Genomic DNA, 19983 nt, shown 5'->3' with positions numbered 1-19983 from the left:
ACGAAAAGTAGGAACATTTGTAGAAAGAATGGCACATATTGAAAATGCTAAAAAAAAATATATACAAATAAATATAATACATTATATATATCCATGTTTCCTAAATATATTTTGTGATATATTTTTACGTTTTTATATATTTATTATATCACTATTTTTTTTAACATATACTTAATGTAATATATATATATATATATATATATATATATATATATATATTTATACATATTTATATGCATATATTCATATATGTATATAAATATATCAATATTTATAAATATATACTTATAAATTTTTTTTTTTTTTTTTGCAGAATTTATTTGAATTTAAAATATATTTTTCTTTAAATCTTAAAGAAATAATTAAAAATAAAAAAAAATTATTATTTAGATTAATTAAATGTTTAAATTGCTAATTAGATAGACTATCTTTTCAACTAAGAAATTATGCATAAATACATATATAAATACATACACATATTTGCATTATAAATAAAACTAAAAAATTTTTGCGAGCATTAATAAAAAAAAAAAATTCTACTTAAATTATTATTTACATATATTTCATACCCACATTAAAAACTTATATATTTACATTAAAAAAATTTACAAAGATAATATGTGTTGTAAATTTGTTTTATTTGTATATAACTACTCTATTTTTATATTTTGTATGTTTTTAAAATAAAATTAAAAACTATGGATACTGTTAAACCAAAAAAAATTAAGAATATTAAAAATAAGGAGGAATCTTATAGTATAAGTAATGTTGAAAATGCAGAAAATTGCATGAAAATAAATAAAGGAAAAAATCACAAAAGTACTAATAATAATTATAAATCCTTATTAAGAGAAAATCAGACGAAATTAACAAATAATTCAAACTATAATAATTATTCATATAATTTTACAAATAATGGGAATTATAATGAAAATAAAATGTATAATAATCAAAATATGAATAATAAATATTATAAAATGTATTGTAATGAGAATAATTATGAGTATTTAGGGAAAGTTAACAATTTCAAAAATAATAAATGCTATAATGGAGATTATATAAAATACAGCAAAAAAAATAATAACTATAATAGTTCTAGTAATTGTAGTGCATTTAATACACTTGAAAAGAATTTTACTTCAAAAGAACTTACTGAATCATCAAAAAAAAGTCAAAATAATGTAGTGGCAAATGAATTATACAATGTTAAGGAGTGTAACAACAATGAAATAAAAACAAATAATAACACAAGTAGAAATGATAAAAAAGTAATTAGTAGAAACAATAAAAGATTATCTATGGAATTAGTAATATCAAAAAATAACACAAATGATAGTTATATAAAAGATGATACGATTTCAAATAGCATTCAAGACGATTTTTTATCAAAAAATAGGAAAAAAAACTACTTTCGCAATTACAATAACTATAAAAACAATTCACAATATTTTAACAATTCATTGAATAATAAAAACTCTAGTTATTTTAACTTTAGTTGTTGTAACTACAATAACAACAATAATGCTAAGGGAAATAATAGCTTCAACTACAAAAATAGCAATGTTATTAATAACTGTCATAATTATAGTAATTCTTTTAATATAAACTCTAATGATAATCTAATTAAAAGTGAAAATATCAATTACAACAAAAAAATAAATAAAATGAATAATGAAAGTATAAATAATGAAAACAATAATAATAACAGTTATGTTAAAAAGAATAACAATAATAACACGAATTTTAGTAATAATGACAATAATAGCTATATTAATAATGATGAAGATAATACCAATATTAACTATGTGGACATTAATAATAGCAACAATGATACTATTAATAGTAATGACAATGATATTAATAATAATAATTATAATAGTTATTGTAATGATATTAATTATAATTATGATTCTTCGTATAATAATAATAATAATGACTTTAATAGTACAAATAAGCATAGCATATACGATCTTAGTAATAATGATAAAAGTATTAACGAGAATATGGAACTAAACATAAATTATAATAAGATAAACATAAAATATGAACAAACTCCAATATGCAAAAAAAGTACAAATAATATAGAAAAAGGTATTGATAACATGAATAGAGATGCCATAAAAGAAAATTTTGATAAAAAATTAGATGAAAACAAAGGTAGTGATAAAAATAATGATATGCATAATCAGAAATTAGTTAACTACTATAAAAATAATAATCACAAAACTATTAAGAATAATAATAATTATAATAATATGAAAAATGAAAAGCGTAATAACATAAATCAACATAATAATATAAATTGTAATTCTATGAGTAATCATCAAAGTTTTCTTCATACAAATCATGGAGAAAATAAGATTACAAAAGAAACTTATTCACTGAACACATTTAATAAAAATGATATCAGTAAGAAGGGAGCGTTTAATAATTATTATAGTATACAAAATTCAAATTACAAATATTCAAAAAAAAAGTTTTTTAGGCATAATAATATGAATGATGACTTCAAAAGAAGTCATATATTTAGGGACTACAAAATTAAACGAAACACAGGTGATAATTTAAAGGAAAATAAGGAACAAGGAAGGGAGTGTAATATAAATGAGATAAAAAGTAAGGAAAAAATAAAAAGTAATATTAACACAATGAATGATGATAAGGTAGAAAATTGTGAAGTTATATTAAATAATGATAAAATTAAAAATTGTAATATGAAAAGTTATGACAATATACAATATGATAAAAATTTAGATTGTGAAGAAACAAAAAATGATGATAACATAAAATTTTGTGAGAATTTTAAAAATTTTAATGAAAACGTAAATATAAGAAAAAATATATCAAATAATTATAACAACATATACAATGTAGAAAACAATTTTATTAAAGACAATAATCTTAATAATAACAATTTAAATGATAATTATACAAGAAATAATTCAGATTATGACGCAAATAATTATTTTTTTAATGATTCTTGTAATCTCAATCTAAATAAAAATAATATATGTAGCAAGAATAATGATTCTTCTAATTCTAACAAAAAGAATATTAAATATCAAACAAAAAATGAGAAAGATATCACAAATCTTAAAATTAATTCATTTAAAAATAAAAGAAAAATAAGCATTAATTCAAATTACAATGAAGATAATACAAATAATCAAAATAATGAAACTTTTTTATGCCAAATGTATGATATTAATAATGCAGACACTCAAATTCCAATCTCGTCTAGTTCAACAAATAAACTAGTTTCTGACATGAAAAAAAAAGTTACTCAATGTGAATTAGTAGAAAGAGTTGATAATAATAACAAAAATGTAACATTTCCTTCAAATAGCACAATTCGGAGTTATAAAGAAAATTATAACTGTGATAAATATTCGCTTATGCTAGCACCTGACTATTCTGTAGGTAATTATAATAAAAGCTTAAGTTCAAGTGATAACTTAAAAAATGAATCAAATCTAAGTAATGAAAAAAAAAATAAAAATATGAAGCCAATTAAAATTAATTCAAAGGGAAAAATGAATCCAGATAAAAAAAATAAAAATGTAATAGACAATAAAGAATTAAAAGATTATATATCACATAGTGAAAAAAAAAAAAAAAAAAAAAGTCAAAAAGTGATTCATAATCATTATAGATCTAAATCAGAAAATATGCATTATAAAAAAAATAATTTTAAGGATCTTGAAATCTCTATGATAAAGCCGCATATGCTGAAATTCGAACAAACAATAAATATGGAAGGTTTTCGAAAAATATTAAAAAAAATTTTAATTAACGATGAAAAAGATTCATTAGATTATTATGTTAACTCAAATAAATCTCTGTATGTTAATAAGAAAGACAACTATTATTGTAGTCAAAATATTCACACACATATAGTTAGTGAAAATAAACTAAAAAAGAACTCACATATTAATGAAGTCTGTGATAATGAAGAGGATGAACATATACTAAATGACAAGGAAAAAAATTTAGAAAAAAATATAAATTCTTTAGAAAACTATGATATTAATTTATTGAGCAAAGATAATACTTTCCATTTAAATAAAAATGCAAAATTAAAAAATAAAACTGATGAAATTAATATGGCCTGTTACAATTATCATGATAGTGATTCTATGTATAATGCTGATTATAACATGAAAGCAGAGAACACTTTTCTTTGCATATTCAAGCAAAAATTATTTCCTATTAATGCTTTCAATAGAAAAATAAAATGTTGTTCACAAAAGCGATCTAATACTAATTTTGATAAGTCTCATTCTAAAATAAAAAACAATTCAAATATATTGAAAGTAAATAAATGCCCAAGTATTGTTAATAACAGCAATAACTATAACCATATTATTAATGATATAAATAAGAATAAATACATATATACTAATAACAATGATAAGCTTTATGCATATAGAGATAATTCTAATAAATCATTGAATAGTAGAACGGAGAATAATGATCTAAAACATAATATAAATAAAGTGTCAAATAATGGTAATTTGAAATTAGAAACACGAAATTATTTATATCATGATAATAATTTAACGTATAAAAAATATGGAAATGTTTATGATAAAAATATAATTCACAGTTATAACGAAAAAAACTTGTGCAAAAATATGCCTTACTTGAATCGAAACTATCCTAATAATGATTTTTATATGTTTGATCATGATAATTCGAATTATATGAATACAAATATTCATTATAACGACACTAATATGAATAAAACGTATACGCCAAATTACTCCCTTTACAACAATAATGAAACATATAATTGGAGGAATAATAATTATTATAATAATTATTGTAACAGTGATGATATATGCTCAACTATAAATGCTAACTCAAAACATTATTATATAAATGATGTCAATGGCAGTATTATTAATGCTTCTAATTTCAATATAAATCAAATAACATGTAATGGAAATTATAATAATGATAACGCAAAGATTAATTATAATGATATCAATAATCATAAAAATATAAATATTAATAGCAATTATTTTAACATGAATTCAGCAAGTAACAATAAAAGCAACAATAGCAAAAAATACTTATATTATATCAAGAGAAATGGGTATAATGGAAGTAGTTATTATTTAAATGATGGAAAAATTACAAATATTTGTAATAATAGTAACGGTAAAAAAAAAAAAAGAAAAAATTTATTTCCAAATAATTATGTAAACTATTACAATAATTACCATTACAAACAAATGTATTATAAAAATAATAATTTTAACAGTATAAATAATTATAATATCCCTCATTATAATAATGAAAATTACGAAGAAAAAAGAAAATATATAAATTTTAATTCTTCGTCAAATATACAGAAACAAAAAATAAATAAAAAATATATAACTGGTAACATTATATACAGTACAAATTCAGAAAATGAATTAATCTTTAAAAATAATAATGAAGATATAGAAAAAAAAGATGATGATATTTACAAAATACACAATAGAAAAGATAACATAATAAAAAAGGATAAAGCTAGTTTAGCTTTAGTAAAGTCTAATCCTAGTGAAATTCTCAAAAGTGATTCTGAGAAAAAGGAAAAATATAATGAAAAAAATGAAAAAGAAACAAATGATATTAAGGAAAAAAAGAAAAATGAATTACTAGATGATTCGATAGAAAATGAAGAAAAAAAAGAAAATAAAAACCAAATCCAATTAAAAAAAAAAGATCAAAGAAATGAAGAGGAATATAAAGGTAATAAAAAAGAAGGAAATAATAAGTTTACAAAAAACGAAAAAGAAAAAGAAATTAAGAGAAAGAAAAAAAAGGATTCAAATGATTATTTTCTTAAAAAAGAAATAGTAAATCTGGATGAATATACTAACAAAAAAGATAAAAATAAGTTAAAAAATGATAAGGATGAAAGGAAAAAAAAAAAAAAGAATTTTGATAATGACAACTCTATGAATATTTCAAATAACGATAAAAGTTCAAAAAACAAAAAAAAAAAAGTTATTTCCAATGCAGGAAATGAAGAAAATTTTTTAAACAAAGAGGTTGAACATTTATACAAAATTAATCATCAAGGTGAAGAAAATAATGAATTAAAAAATGAAAATGTAAGAAAGAATTATGATATAGAAATAAATAATATAACGCAAAATCAATTAAATTTTCAAAAAATACAGAAAAATAATAAAAATTATTTAGCTTATGAAAAAATGAATGATGAAATAAATTTAGATAAAAATGATTCCAAAAAAAGCATTAAAAAAAATAACAAAATATATAGTAATGACTTTTATTCTAACGCCAATATTAAAAATTTTATAAAAAATAAAGATGATAATATTTCAAAAAAAAATGATATTAATGTTAACTCTAATATAAAAAGAGAATATGATATAGATTATGGTCACATTAATAATAATGATATATATAAAGACAATGAAAAAGATAATAATAATTATAATTATAATTATAATAGAAAAGTTTTTAAGAATAATTATTATGCATATAATAATAAAATAGTATGTAATTCACATAATAGTAATAATAAAAACGATTTAACAAATAGTAATAATGATTATATTTTATTCAGTAATGAAACATATACAAATAATTCTATTACAAATGATAAATTCTATGTTTATCCTCAAACTAATATGCACTCAAACAATACTAAAAACGAGAATTATTATAATTCTTATGAATATGATAAAGCTAATAATTATAATAAAAATAACTACAGTAAAAATAATTTCGATAAAAATATTTAAAGTAATTACAACAAAATAAGCAGGAATAACAAAAACGGAAACGATAAGATTGTATTCTTGAGTAATTACAAAAAAACGTAAAAAAACATACAAATAGTTTATATTAATAATTCACTTTTGTTTCTATAACAAAAGAGAGAGAAAAAAATGGTGTATTATGCATCATTTATTAATTAAATTAAAAAATACAATAAATAAAATATGCATAATTCTTGTTTCTTAATTTTATTTTCCTTTTTTTTTTTAATATATTCTTAATAATTTAAAAAATATATGCAATTAATGTGATAATTTAAGATATAATTAAAAAAAACTTCCTTTTCAATTCAGTTTCATTTCTTATTTATATTTTTTTTTTTTTTTTTTTCATTAAAATCTTAAATTCCTTTTTTTTTCATTGTTTTAGTTTTACTTTTGTATATAATTGTTTTATTTGATAAAAAAATAAAATAAAAAATTATTTTAAAATAATATGCTTCTGGCTTTTATTTTTTTTTTTTTTCATTTTAAACTAATACACATTTTCATTATTAATTTTAATTAATATTTTAAAAGAATAAAAATAACATAAATGATCCTTGTTAATATATTTTATTGCTTATACTGATGACATAACATCATAAAAATATTAAATATAATTCGTCAATATTTATATGTAAATTTTGAATTTCAAATAATTATATTATTACTTTTCAAAAAATTATTTAAACTTTTATTTCATTATTTATTTATCTGTTTTTTTTTTTTTTATAAATTTTTCCAATTTAGAAATTGCCTTTTAATTAAAAAATAGATATAAATGGTAAAAACATTAAAAAATCAATTTATATTAAAAATTGAAAATTTATATTTAATAATTTGAAATGTTTCCTAGTGCTTTTCTATATTAAATTTTGTTGTTTTCTTATTGTTTAATAAACAGAAAATATATAACAACAAAATGGTGTATAAAAAAAAATTGTTTCCTAATTTACCTATATAACAATTAAAAAAAATTAGATAAAACAATTATAAATAAATTACACAAATAAATAGCCAGTTAGTAATTTTATATATAATATACGTATATTAATTATATATGTATTCTTTATAAATGAATTATGCAATAAATTTAAAAAATTTTATAGATGATATAATACAAATTCTTATATAAATATTATATATATATATATATTCCTTTATAATGCATATTTAAAAAAAAAAATAGAAAACTGAAACTTTAGACTATATACAAAAGTATATTTTTTATGAATAAAAAAAAAAAAAACATAATTAAAAATTTATAATTTATGTTTCTACTATTTTAGTAATAAATAAAAGTTGAGTAAAACAGAAATAATATACATACTCATTCAAATATATATATATTTAAATGATTTTATAATGATTGAATAATTACAATTATAAAAATATTTATTTTAAATATATTTTGAACAAAAAGTAAAATATATATATATACATATATATATATATTTTGTGTTATTCTTTAAATATTTTTTGGTCTTCTAAAAAAAAGAACATTATTTTGATTCTTCAAATATCCAAAATGATTCCATCCTGTACTCATAGGAATGCGAAGATAGTATTTTACGTCTAATTCATGTAGAAATGGGTATTTGTCATTAGAAAAACATTCAAAAGCTTCATTTCTTTCTTTCGCACCTGAACTAACTTTTTGATTATCAAGAATTGATTTCACTTTTTCTTCGAATAATCTACTAACTTCAATAGCTCTATATATATATTTTTCATCTTCAGTTTTTATAAGATAAACAACAGGGCCTAGTTGAGCAGCATATTGCACATTAAATAGTTGATGTGATAGTAGAAAACTTTCATTTAATGAAAATACTGGTTCGAGTAATTTTGAGAAATCTGGCGCATCTAATATATTATCAAAGAAAGAATCTTTTTCTCTTTTCATTTTATTCATTAAGCACATTAATTTTTCTCTCTTATCTAAAATGGACAAGTCTTCTGTTGATTCATTGTCTGTGATAGATAATTTTCTTTTTCTTAAGACTATACTATTGTCAGTAATTTTTTTTTCATCTGGAAAATTGATATTTTCTTGTTTTTCTTTATTAGATTTATAATAATATTTTTCAAGAAACTTTACTTCAGCATCATAAAATTCATCGGTATCATCTATTTCATCTAAATCACTTATAGGTTGAAGGTTCATAATTTCACCTAAGTTTGGAAATGGAACATCAAGATACCTAAACTCCGATCTACACTTATTTTTATATTTTTCATATTCAGAATCATCTATAACATTTTTTGCATGTCTATATAAAAACATCCTATCAATATAATGATATTTCATTTCTTTATTTTTCGCATTTTCAATTATTTTATTTAATTTGCTTGTACTAATATAAAATTCTTCATCTGCTTCTAATAATTCGTCAATAAAGTTTAATTCACCTTTTCTTCGTATATTGGAGTAAATATCTTTAAAAAATCTTTTACTAAACACATATTCCGCATCATTTTTAAGAACATAATCATCTTCATCATTTGAATCTAATGGTTCTATTTTTTCTAACAAAAAAAAAAAAAAAATGAAATGAAATAAAACAAAATAAGAATAAAATACATATATACGAATTTATTTATTATCCTATATACATTTATTTATTTTATTTTATCATTTTTTTCTTTTTGTATTATAATAAATTATTTAGTTAACTCTATTTCTCGTGCTTATAATAATTTTATGATAAGTACTTAAAAACATGCATACATATATGATGTGTAAATGATATTACCTTTACGCTTTATATTATTATTTTCAAATTCTTCTGTATTTTTAAAGAAAGATGTATGAAATAAAGGATTATCTGAATCATTTTCTTCACATATTTTATTTATTTTTTCATTTTTTGAATTTTCTAAATTTTTCTTATTATACTCATATAACAATGAAGAATCAAAAATACTCCTATTGGCATCATGTCTAATGTCACTCAAATATAGTTCATTCCATGAGCTATATTTAGTTGTATCACTATGCCTACGTATTTTATTTTTATAAATTTTTTCATTATTTTTAAATCTTTTATTAAGATAATGAGAATCTGAGTAATTGTATTTTTCGTATTCTTTCGCAAACTCAGTGCTATGTCTTCTTTTTAAAGGATATTCTACGACTTTTTTAATGCTTTCTTCAGTCTTCGAAATTTGCTTCTTATTTTGTTCATTAATATTCGATATATGTGAATATTTTTTTTTGAGTATATTTGGATATGATTCAATGCATGTGCTTTTATCAATATTTTTTTTAGGAATCTTATTTTCATTCTCGCGTTCAAAGTTAAAACTTGAAATGGTAGATTCAGAATTCATATAAATAGGAGCAGTATCCCTATGGGTATTTAAACTATCCCTATTTCTGTTTTTATTTCTAAAATAATTATCACTTTGCGTTGTATTACTCATTATATATGTTTCATTTAAATTTTTACTCAAATGGAGTTTTAAATTGTTTAAATCATAAAAATAATCAGAATCATTTCTTTCAGGGTATTTATTAAGATAGTATGCTTTACTTTTATCTAGGTAATTTTTATCATTATGTTCATAATTTTCGGTATTTTTGCTTTTAATATTTTTGTTTACAAAAGATCTTATAGCAACGCTTTTTTTTATACTTTCATCAACACTATTTCTAAGTTCTCTTCTGATTTTTAGAGGAGAAAATTTATTATATAGTAAAATATTAGGTGAATACTTTCTTCTTTTCGTGATAGAGTTATTAAAGTTATAATTTAAATATTCATGATTATTTTTATGAGGAATATCTTTTTCGCACATGTATGAAACTGTGCATCTTCTTTTTTTAATTATTGGTTTATCAACATCATTAATTTTTGATGGAACACTATAACGAGAATTAAAAATTTTATGAATACTTAAATTCATATTATAAAAATAATTATTTTCAGAAGACATATTTTGTTTATTACATATGTAACTTTTATTCAAAAACAAATTATTTGAATCATTCATAACTTAATCATTAAAAAAAAATTTTAAATTAGAAATTCATATAAATGAATGTAAAAAAAAAAAAAATTCCAAAAAAAAAATTTGATATTGTCTTAACTTTTTTTTTTATTTATGCAAATGTGATAACATTGTAAAAAAATTATAAATAAAAAAATTAAAATAAAAAATAGTTTTTTAAAATAATCAAGATATGAAATGTGCGCACACTCATTTTTATATAATAACTATATACATATATATGAATAAATAGAAAGTTCAATAAATATTTTTAAAATTATGAAAAAGGGAAAAAAAAAAAAAGTTAAAACATGTTATAAAAAAAAAAAATAGCATGAGATGATTTCATAAAAAAAAAAGAAAAAAATACAAAATACAAAATAGTGCATTTTTTTATTTACATTAAAAAAGATATATTTTTATATGCATACATATTTATTTTGAATCGGCGCATTTTTATAAAAATATTATAGTTCACATTATAATAAAATATTAATGATGATATGATTTTTTATTTTCCTTTTCTTTTCCTTTTTTTTTTTTTAATAACCAAATAAAAATTATTTATAAATTCTTTAAGAATATTTCATATATATATATATATATGTATATTTTTTTTTTTTTTTTTTGTTATATATTTAATATATTAATAAATAGCCATATTTTTTGTCAAATTATGAAAAAAAAAAAAAAAAAAAAAATTTTTCCTATGTGCATAATATATATGCAGAAATTTTTTTTTTATTTTTTTTTATTTTCTCTATTTTTATGAAAATAATTATTTTGAGCATATGCATTTGTATATTTTGTATATGAATAGTCATATATACATTTTTCTTTTTTATCTTTTTTTTCTCTTTTTTTTTTTCTATATTAAAATACACTTTTTTTAATAAAATGATTAATACAAGTACATTTATAATCATATTTATATGATTGACTTAATACTTTTATATATGGTTTTGACTTTTTGTTATCATTTTTTGTTTTATATAAAATGCAGAAATATTATATATAAAAAAATGTTCAGAAGTGTAAACAAATTTTACAAAAGCTCAAATCGTTATTACAGCAATAAAATTAGTGACTATTTTAATCCTTTGAAGTTTACAGGAATTGTAATTTATGTTAATCGAGAAAATATTGCGAAATATGAAAAAAATATCATAAAATATTTGAAAACTGATATTATTGGATTTGATACCGAATTTGTTATTGATATAAATAATTCTAACACAAAGTTTATAAATAATACTGAAAAAAATAATTCTTTAATTAATAAAATATCTGAAAGAAACATTTTAAATAATTTAAAAGAACCTAATAAATTATTAGAAAAAAAATATTCTAATAATTTAACTATTACATATAAAAATAATAAAAATGTCAATAAAATAAATGTCTTTAAAAAAAAAAAAAATAGTGAAAATATAAATAAGGAAAATAAAAAGTTATGTTTAATTCAATTAAGTTCTAACGATATTTGCTTTGTTTTTAATATTAATAAATTAAAAGGAAAAATACCTCTTTCTGTTAAAGAAATTCTTGAAAATGATAAAATAATAAAAGTTTGTCATGACATTAAAAATGACAAAGATATGTTTCTATCTAATAATATTGAAATAAAAAATGTTTTTGACTTATATAACTATTCTATAGAAAATTTTATTTATCCACCTTCTCTGCAATCTTTAGTTAAAATATATTTAAAAAAGTTTCTTGACAAAAATCTTAGGTTATCAAATTGGTTAAGTGATAATCTTATTGAAGATCAAATTCTTTATGCTGCACTTGATGCATATGCTTCTAGAGAAATATATATGATTTTAAAAAGTCAAAATAAGATTGATATATCTAAATTTATTAATATAAATATCGAAAATGATTCAGTTGATATGAAAAGGAATGCATTGGATGCAACTAATGTTAATGAAAATAAGAATTGTATTAAGACAAATAAGGGAGAAATAAAAATAAATAATGAAAATATGAATGATGATAACAAGAATCGTAAAATGAAAAGTAAAGAGTTAATCTCAAATGATGATGATTCTAATGAAAAAAAGAAAGAAACAAAAAAAGGTTATGAATATGTGGAAAAGAATAAGTCAAACATAATTAATAATTTGAAAAATGAAATAAATATGAAGTGTTCTAAATTAAATAATATTACTTTTTTTGAAGAAATGGTTTTTTCTAATAATTCCTATAAGAATGTTTTGTATTTAAAACATATAGAAAAAAATAATTATTTAATTAAGCTTTCCTCTTTTAATTATGACGATGAAATAAATTGCTGTAAATTAATTTTAAATTATATTGATAACAAAATGTTGTAATTTTGTTTAACTTTATATTATTTATTTTAATTCATCATATTTTATATTTTTTGTCTGTTTTATATAATATATTACAATATTTAATATTCTTAATTAAGTTTTTTTATTCTTTTTTTTAATATTTTTATTTGCATAGCATTATATATATTACCTAATATTTTTAATTTAATTTTTTTTAGTAATTTCTTTTATATAAATTCAAAAACTTTAAAGTGAAATACTTTCACTGGTTATTTATTCTTTTTTTTTTTTTTTTTACATCATTTATTCGTAAAAGTAATTATTTTAAAGACTATATTAAAAAATTTTTTTTTAATTTTTAAAATAAAATATTATATTATTTCTAAGGTGATATACTGAAATATGAAAAATTATTGATAACATATTTTTCTATTTTTTAATAATATATTCTATAAATAAAATCAATGAAAATTAAAAATGACAAAAAAATTAAAAAATAAATAAATAAATAAATAAATATAATTCTTAATATTTTATTTGGTTTCTACATAGAAAATGTAACGATAAAAAATTTAAATATCCCTTTAATATATTTTAAAAGATTTATTTTGTAAGATAAAATTTTTATGTAAATATAAACACTTTATGAGCATTCAATTCATAAAGTTTATTACAAAAAAAAAAAAAAAAAAAAAAATAAAGTAAAAAAAACAAATAAAATTTTTTTTTTAATTTTGTTTTTTCTTTTCGATCTCTCTATACATTTGTATTTATATTTACATAAATCATGTTAAATATTATGCAAAAGAAAAATGATTTTTATTTTTGGATGGGTAAGAAATGGAATAATTTAAAATGCAATCATATATAAAATAAGGAGTTACAAATAAAGGAAGTTTTTTTTTTTTATTTTTTTCCTGAAGAGAATTATAAAAAGAAATTGAATTTTGGTCAGTAGAATTAGAAATAATGATATATTCAGATTCTAATGGATCCTTTACTAATTTTCCTTCTCCTAAAATAATTAAAGTTTTACATAAAAATAAAGGATCATAATAATTAGATTGTTTAACACTTTCAATATTAAATATATAAAAGAATTGTTTATTAAACAATCTATCATGAGCTAATTTTTGTCTAGTATTGAAATTTTTATTACAAACAATAAACTCATTTTCTGAGCATATAGTATTCCAAAAAGCATCACTGTATTCTGGCCATCTTTTATACTTCTTTAAAATAATATCTATTGCTCTTTCTTTAAGTAAATATACATCGCTAACTAAACTGCATAATATTTTGGGATCGTATAAGTCTACATGTGCTTTTTCATTCGGAACAATGCAAAAGCTAATCTTGTTCCATTCATTGACATCACTTGGTAAATCATAAATTTCTATACCTTTTGTTCCTGCCCCATTTTTGGTAATTAATCCTTTTGGGTCATATGAATAATTAGGGGGTCTTAAATGTTTTACCTTATTTAACTTATTATATATTATATCCTTATAATAATTATTTGCTGCTCCTATCAATTTAATTTTATTTACTAATTCTCTTCCTTCATAATAACTAGAATCAACATTCTTTGATAATTCATCTGAATATGAAGAATCAGTACTCTCATAATTGATTGTCTGCTTGAATTTTTTTTCATTTTCCTTTATTTCATTTATTATTTTTTTCCTTTTTTTTTTAATATTTTCTGTTTTTAATATGATATTATTAATCATTATACTATTTTGATTTGATTTTATTTCATTTTCAAGCAATTTTTGCTTAGATATTTTAAAATAATCATAGTAGGAACATATTTTAAAATCAAAAAATTTTATAATATTTATATAAAAATTCTTAAAATTTGTTTTTTTTATCACCCATATATTGTCAATTTTATTCCATTGAAATAAATTAGTTTCTTTAATCTTTTTAATAATTTCTTCATTATAAGGTAAAATTTTTATATACATAGAATCACTTTTTAATATATTATTAACAATTACATGTTCTATCTTAAACATTTTTACGTTTTTTAAATATTCAATAAATTTCATTTTGTTTTCTTTAATAAATATATCAAAACTGTAACTATTTTCATTTATAGAATTATATGATTTATTATTTACGTTACTATTATTTTGGTCATTCTCTGTTTTATATATTTTTCCCATATGGTTATTATTACTCAAAGAATTGTTCGTTTTCATATTTGTAATGTTGCTAACATTGTTATTTAATTGATTATTATTAATTATATCATTATTTAATTTATTCTCCTCTATTTTATTTTCATTATGTTTAATACTATCATTTCTTTCTTTCTCATTATTAATTTCATTATAATTATTATTATTATTATTATTTATTTTTATATTATCTTTTCTAGTTTCCTTATTATTAACCTCATTACTTTTTATTTCTTCTTTATTTAATTCATTTATTTTTAAGTTATTAACATTTTTAATACTTGAAAAGTGATTAAAAAGCTTGCATAAATAATAAAGAACTAAATCACTAACTGTACCACCTAAAAATAATGTAAGCTTTGATATTTCAAATATGTAAAATAATGGTATATGCCAAACTTTTTTTTCATTTTCCCATTTTACATTTCTACAATTAACTTTAAAATAAGAAGTTATTATTTTATTTTCATTTGTGTATTTTAATTTTAAAATTAAATACCCTTTTTTATCATTTACTATATCACTACAATATTTATTGTCATATAAAATGTAATTATATATATTAGATATATCTATATTTATCCATTTCTCTAAATAATTCCTATTATTCATACCTTCTATACTGTTTAAAAAAAAATCAAAATTATTTTTTTCTTTTTCATTTATATATATATCTAAAAATATGTCATCATTATAAAATGTTTTTTCTAAATTTATTAAATTTTTATCAATTTTTTCAATTTCAATCTTTTTAAAATAATGTGATCTAATAAAACCATTATCCTCTTCTTTTTCATAATATTTGGAAAACATGTTAAAACAAGAAATGTACATATATATAGGAAATTATTTTTACATTTATAAAAATTAAAAAAAAAAAATTAAAAGTTTTCTGATCAATTCTGATTTTTTTTTTTTTTCATATTAAAATTGATAAAATATATTCCTGCTTTTTTCTGTTAAAATTTTCATCCATTAATTAGATTACTTGTTTTTTAACATGTTTTAATTTTTGTTTATTTTATTTTATTTTATTTTATTTTTATTTTTAATATTTTTTTTTTTTTTTTTTTTTGGCATATGAGACTTTTTCTTTACATTAATTTATTTTATATTTTTAAACAGTATATTTCGTTTGTATATTTTTATTTTGTATATCTTAATTTATGAGTTTATGCATTTTATAATATATATTTTTCTTTTAATATATAATAAATTATGAAAATACTTTTATGCTTTATTATTTTTAAAATTATTTTATAATACTTATAATGCATTAAACAAGATTAAAATACAAATAAAAGACCATAAAAAAAAAGGATATCCTTCTATTAATACACAACATTTAAAATTGATTATAATAATTAACTGTAATAAAAATATTATATCCTAAAAAACATATTAATGTATCTCTTTATTTATATAATGTAAAATAATATAAAATAAAACACAAAAAAAAATGAAATAAATTTTAATTTATTCCTTTTTTAAAAATACATATAATGTTTCAAATAGTCTTTTCATATGTATGGAATAATTGACATTAGTTTTATATTTCAACATAAAAAATTAGTAAAATTAAACTCAGAATTCACTAAAAAAATTCATTGAATTCATTTTTTTATAAGATTTATATTTTTATTCTATAAGAAATATTAAAAATAATACAGAAAAAAAAGGAAAAAAAAGTTTCATTAAAAATAAGAAAAAAAAATTACTATTTTTTAAAAAAAATATAACAATTATTCCAAATAATAATTATATAAAAATAGATGATAAATAAAAAAAAAATACAATTCCATTTTTCATAATATCAAATGAAATTTATAAAAAAAAAAAATTTATATAGCACGAATAAATGCATATAATATAAAAAAGGTGAACAGCAAAAAAAAAAAAAAATTAAGATAAAATAAATAATAATAAACTATAAATATATACATTTGAATTAACACATTTTCTTCATAATACCATTTGTTGTCATCTAACAGATAGAAACGTAATTCATATATATGCATTTAGTTAATATTTATTTTTACTATACACTAATGTATTATATAATTTTTAACATAATTTCTTCCTTTTTTTCTGGAGATTATTATTACTGATACAAAAATGATTAAAGAGTTGTATAGTTGAATTTATTAATTTATTAATTTATTAATCAATAATGTTAAAATTATATTTACAATAATTTTTATTATTATTATTATATTTTTTGTTTAAAAAAAAAAGAAAAGTCAGCTTCAATTGTAGATATTTTTATTATTATTACTTTTTATTTTAATTCTTCCTTAATAATGTTAGCATTTCTTTAGTTATGCTGATTTAATTCATAAAAATATTAAATTGCTAATTCTATCTTCTATATTATATATATTATTAATATTATTATTCTTACATTATATTTGATTCTAAAAAATAATTATTTTATTATATTTTGATTTTCTTTATTTCTTGCACCTTCCTCATATTTTATTTTATTTTATTTTTTTATTTCTTTTACATTTACTATATTCCTCTAAACTTACATCTTGTAAATATTTTGAAATGAAAGAAAAATTGCTTCTATATTTTAAAGGATACAGAAACATAAGGATATATTTCTTCATCATTTTCATCTGATTTTTTGATATAATTTTTTCCAATTGAATCAGTAGAAGCAAAAATATCGTACAATTTTTTTCTTACTTTTTTTTCCTTGCTTTCTCCATTTATTCTTATACTAAAAGATGCAAAATTAGGAGGAACACCAAATCTTAAAACAGATTCACAAAAAACTCTTAAAATGTTGATGTGAATAAAAGCAATAAAAATATCTGAAAAAGCAGCTAAGCACATCCTTCTTAAAAATGTTTCTTGCCTAATAATTTCTGCTTCTATTTTTGTCCTTGTTTCCATCATATCATTATACTGTTTTTCATCATATTTGAATGATTTTACAACAATTTTTTTTAATTTTGCAGCTTGTTTAAAATTTTCTGCAAATTTCTTAAAAACTAAAACTTTCCATAAAGTATTTCCATCTTTATCAACTAAATCTTTAAATTGTTCTGTTGATCTGGGTACTACATATTCGCAAAATTTTTCATAATTGCTCTTCCATTCTTCAACTAAATTTTTTGGTACACATGCAACTAATGTTGTTAAGTGTTCTGTTTCTATAAAATCTGATTCATTCACTGTTTGAGGTGTTAAGATTTCATTTAAATTTCTTAATAAAAAATTATTAGAATCATTTAATGGTATATCTTTTTTTTTTTTTTCTTTTAAATCATTTAACATGCTTGATTTTATTTGTATTTCATCTGATAACTTTGTTATATTATTAATCATGATATCAACTGTATCAGTTAATGATCTATTTCTTGGATATTTTGCATCATCCCAACTAAAACGCCTTATATATTGATCTATATTTATATGTTGTCTCTGATATATTATTTTCAATTCAATATTTTCATCGTACTCTTTAGCTATTTTTTCAATTTTTTTTAAACATCCATATGCATAACTATCATATTTTTGCAAATCGTCTGCACATTTTAATAAATCATCAAATGAACAAAATTTTAAATTAGTTGGTACATCTAATATATTAGTATCAATACATATATGACTACCTAAAAGTCTATTTTTTAATATGGTGTAAATGTATTCTCTACTTGTATTATCTCTTGTTGAGCAAGCAATAAATAAGCACATTGGTATTTCACTCATATTGTGAGTTTACTTATTATTCTACATTTAATATATATATATATATATATATATATATATGTATATAATTTATATATTAGCATATAAAATATAATGAACTATAAAGAAATGGGGAAAAAAAGGCAATTTTTTTTTCTTTTACATATATTTTTTTTTTTATTAGTTGTTCATAAGAAATTATAAGAAAAAGGAAAAGTAATACATTTAATCATTCTAGTATCTCAAAAAAAAAAAATATATGTAATTAAATATATTTAGATATTTGTGTATCAAATTACTAATGATTAAAAAAAAAAAGAATATAAAAAACTCTAATAATAATAAAAGATATAATAGTTGTGGATATAGCTTTTTTTATATCAATTTTAGATTATTTTTATGTAATTATTTTAAGATGTATATATATATATATTTTTTTTTATTAAAATAAATATATATGTTATAATTAATACTTTATTAAATACATTATATTTTTAATATTATATGAAAAAGTTTGTTTTCATTTGCAGCAGAGGGGGAAAAAAAAATAATATAAAATATAAAATGCAATTAATATATGAAAAATAAGAAATGCACTCTTTTTTTTGGTTTTTTTTTTTTTTTTTCCATTTTAATTTGTTTATATTACCCTCTAATAATAAAAAAATATATATAGAAAAATATAATTATACATCAACAATAAACTAAAATGCAGTATGAATAATTTATCTCTTTTTGATAGAGTTTTCTTATATTTTGTTTTCCTAAGTTTATATATTTCATCGTTATTTATGCATAAATATATGGATTATAAGTATCTTTATTTGTAGCTATATTTAATTTTTTAAAATGTTAAAATGCTTAGATTTCATTTTTCTTTAATTCTTCAAAGCATATTTTACCTTTTTTTATAATACACATATAATATATATTACTTAAGTGTATTAATAAAAATATGATATTTATATTTTTCTCAATTTTGAAATTTATTTTTAAAAAGAAATAAATATAAGTCCCTAA

General features: G+C 18.3%; 5 protein-coding genes across 5 annotated transcripts; 2 read left to right on the top strand and 3 right to left on the bottom strand.

Moving 5' to 3' along the window:
* Positions 1 to 698: 698 nt before the first annotated feature.
* Positions 699 to 6767, top strand: PRELSG_0211300 (asparagine-rich antigen, putative; the record flags this gene model as incomplete). The annotated part of the gene is made up of 1 exon (XM_028679901.1): positions 699 to 6767. The coding sequence occupies one exon, from the start codon at positions 699 to 701 to the stop codon at positions 6765 to 6767; it is 6069 nt and encodes a 2022-aa protein (XP_028535574.1).
* Positions 6768 to 8253: 1486 nt separating this feature from the next.
* On the bottom strand, positions 8254 to 10781 carry PRELSG_0211200 (conserved Plasmodium protein, unknown function; the record flags this gene model as incomplete). The annotated part of the gene is made up of 2 exons (XM_028679900.1): positions 8254 to 9314; positions 9542 to 10781. 2 exons carry the CDS (start codon positions 10779 to 10781, stop codon positions 8254 to 8256), a joined length of 2301 nt encoding a protein of 766 aa, XP_028535573.1.
* Positions 10782 to 11800: 1019 nt separating this feature from the next.
* On the top strand, positions 11801 to 13117 carry PRELSG_0211100 (DNA binding protein, putative; the record flags this gene model as incomplete). Its single annotated transcript, XM_028679899.1, has 1 exon — positions 11801 to 13117. The coding sequence occupies one exon, from the start codon at positions 11801 to 11803 to the stop codon at positions 13115 to 13117; it is 1317 nt and encodes a 438-aa protein (XP_028535572.1).
* A 758-nt stretch (positions 13118 to 13875) lies between these two features.
* Positions 13876 to 16077, bottom strand: PRELSG_0211000 (conserved Plasmodium protein, unknown function; the record flags this gene model as incomplete). Its single annotated transcript, XM_028679898.1, has 1 exon — positions 13876 to 16077. The coding sequence occupies one exon, from the start codon at positions 16075 to 16077 to the stop codon at positions 13876 to 13878; it is 2202 nt and encodes a 733-aa protein (XP_028535571.1).
* Positions 16078 to 17832: 1755 nt separating this feature from the next.
* On the bottom strand, positions 17833 to 18984 carry PRELSG_0210900 (vacuolar ATP synthase subunit c, putative; the record flags this gene model as incomplete). The annotated part of the gene is made up of 1 exon (XM_028679897.1): positions 17833 to 18984. The coding sequence occupies one exon, from the start codon at positions 18982 to 18984 to the stop codon at positions 17833 to 17835; it is 1152 nt and encodes a 383-aa protein (XP_028535570.1).
* Positions 18985 to 19983: the final 999 nt, after the last annotated feature.

This window comes from Plasmodium relictum (assembly GCF_900005765.1).
Source record: "Plasmodium relictum strain SGS1 genome assembly, chromosome: 2".
Classification (NCBI taxonomy): domain Eukaryota; phylum Apicomplexa; class Aconoidasida; order Haemosporida; family Plasmodiidae; genus Plasmodium; species Plasmodium relictum.
This window is presented reverse-complemented; position numbering and strand designations above follow the sequence as displayed.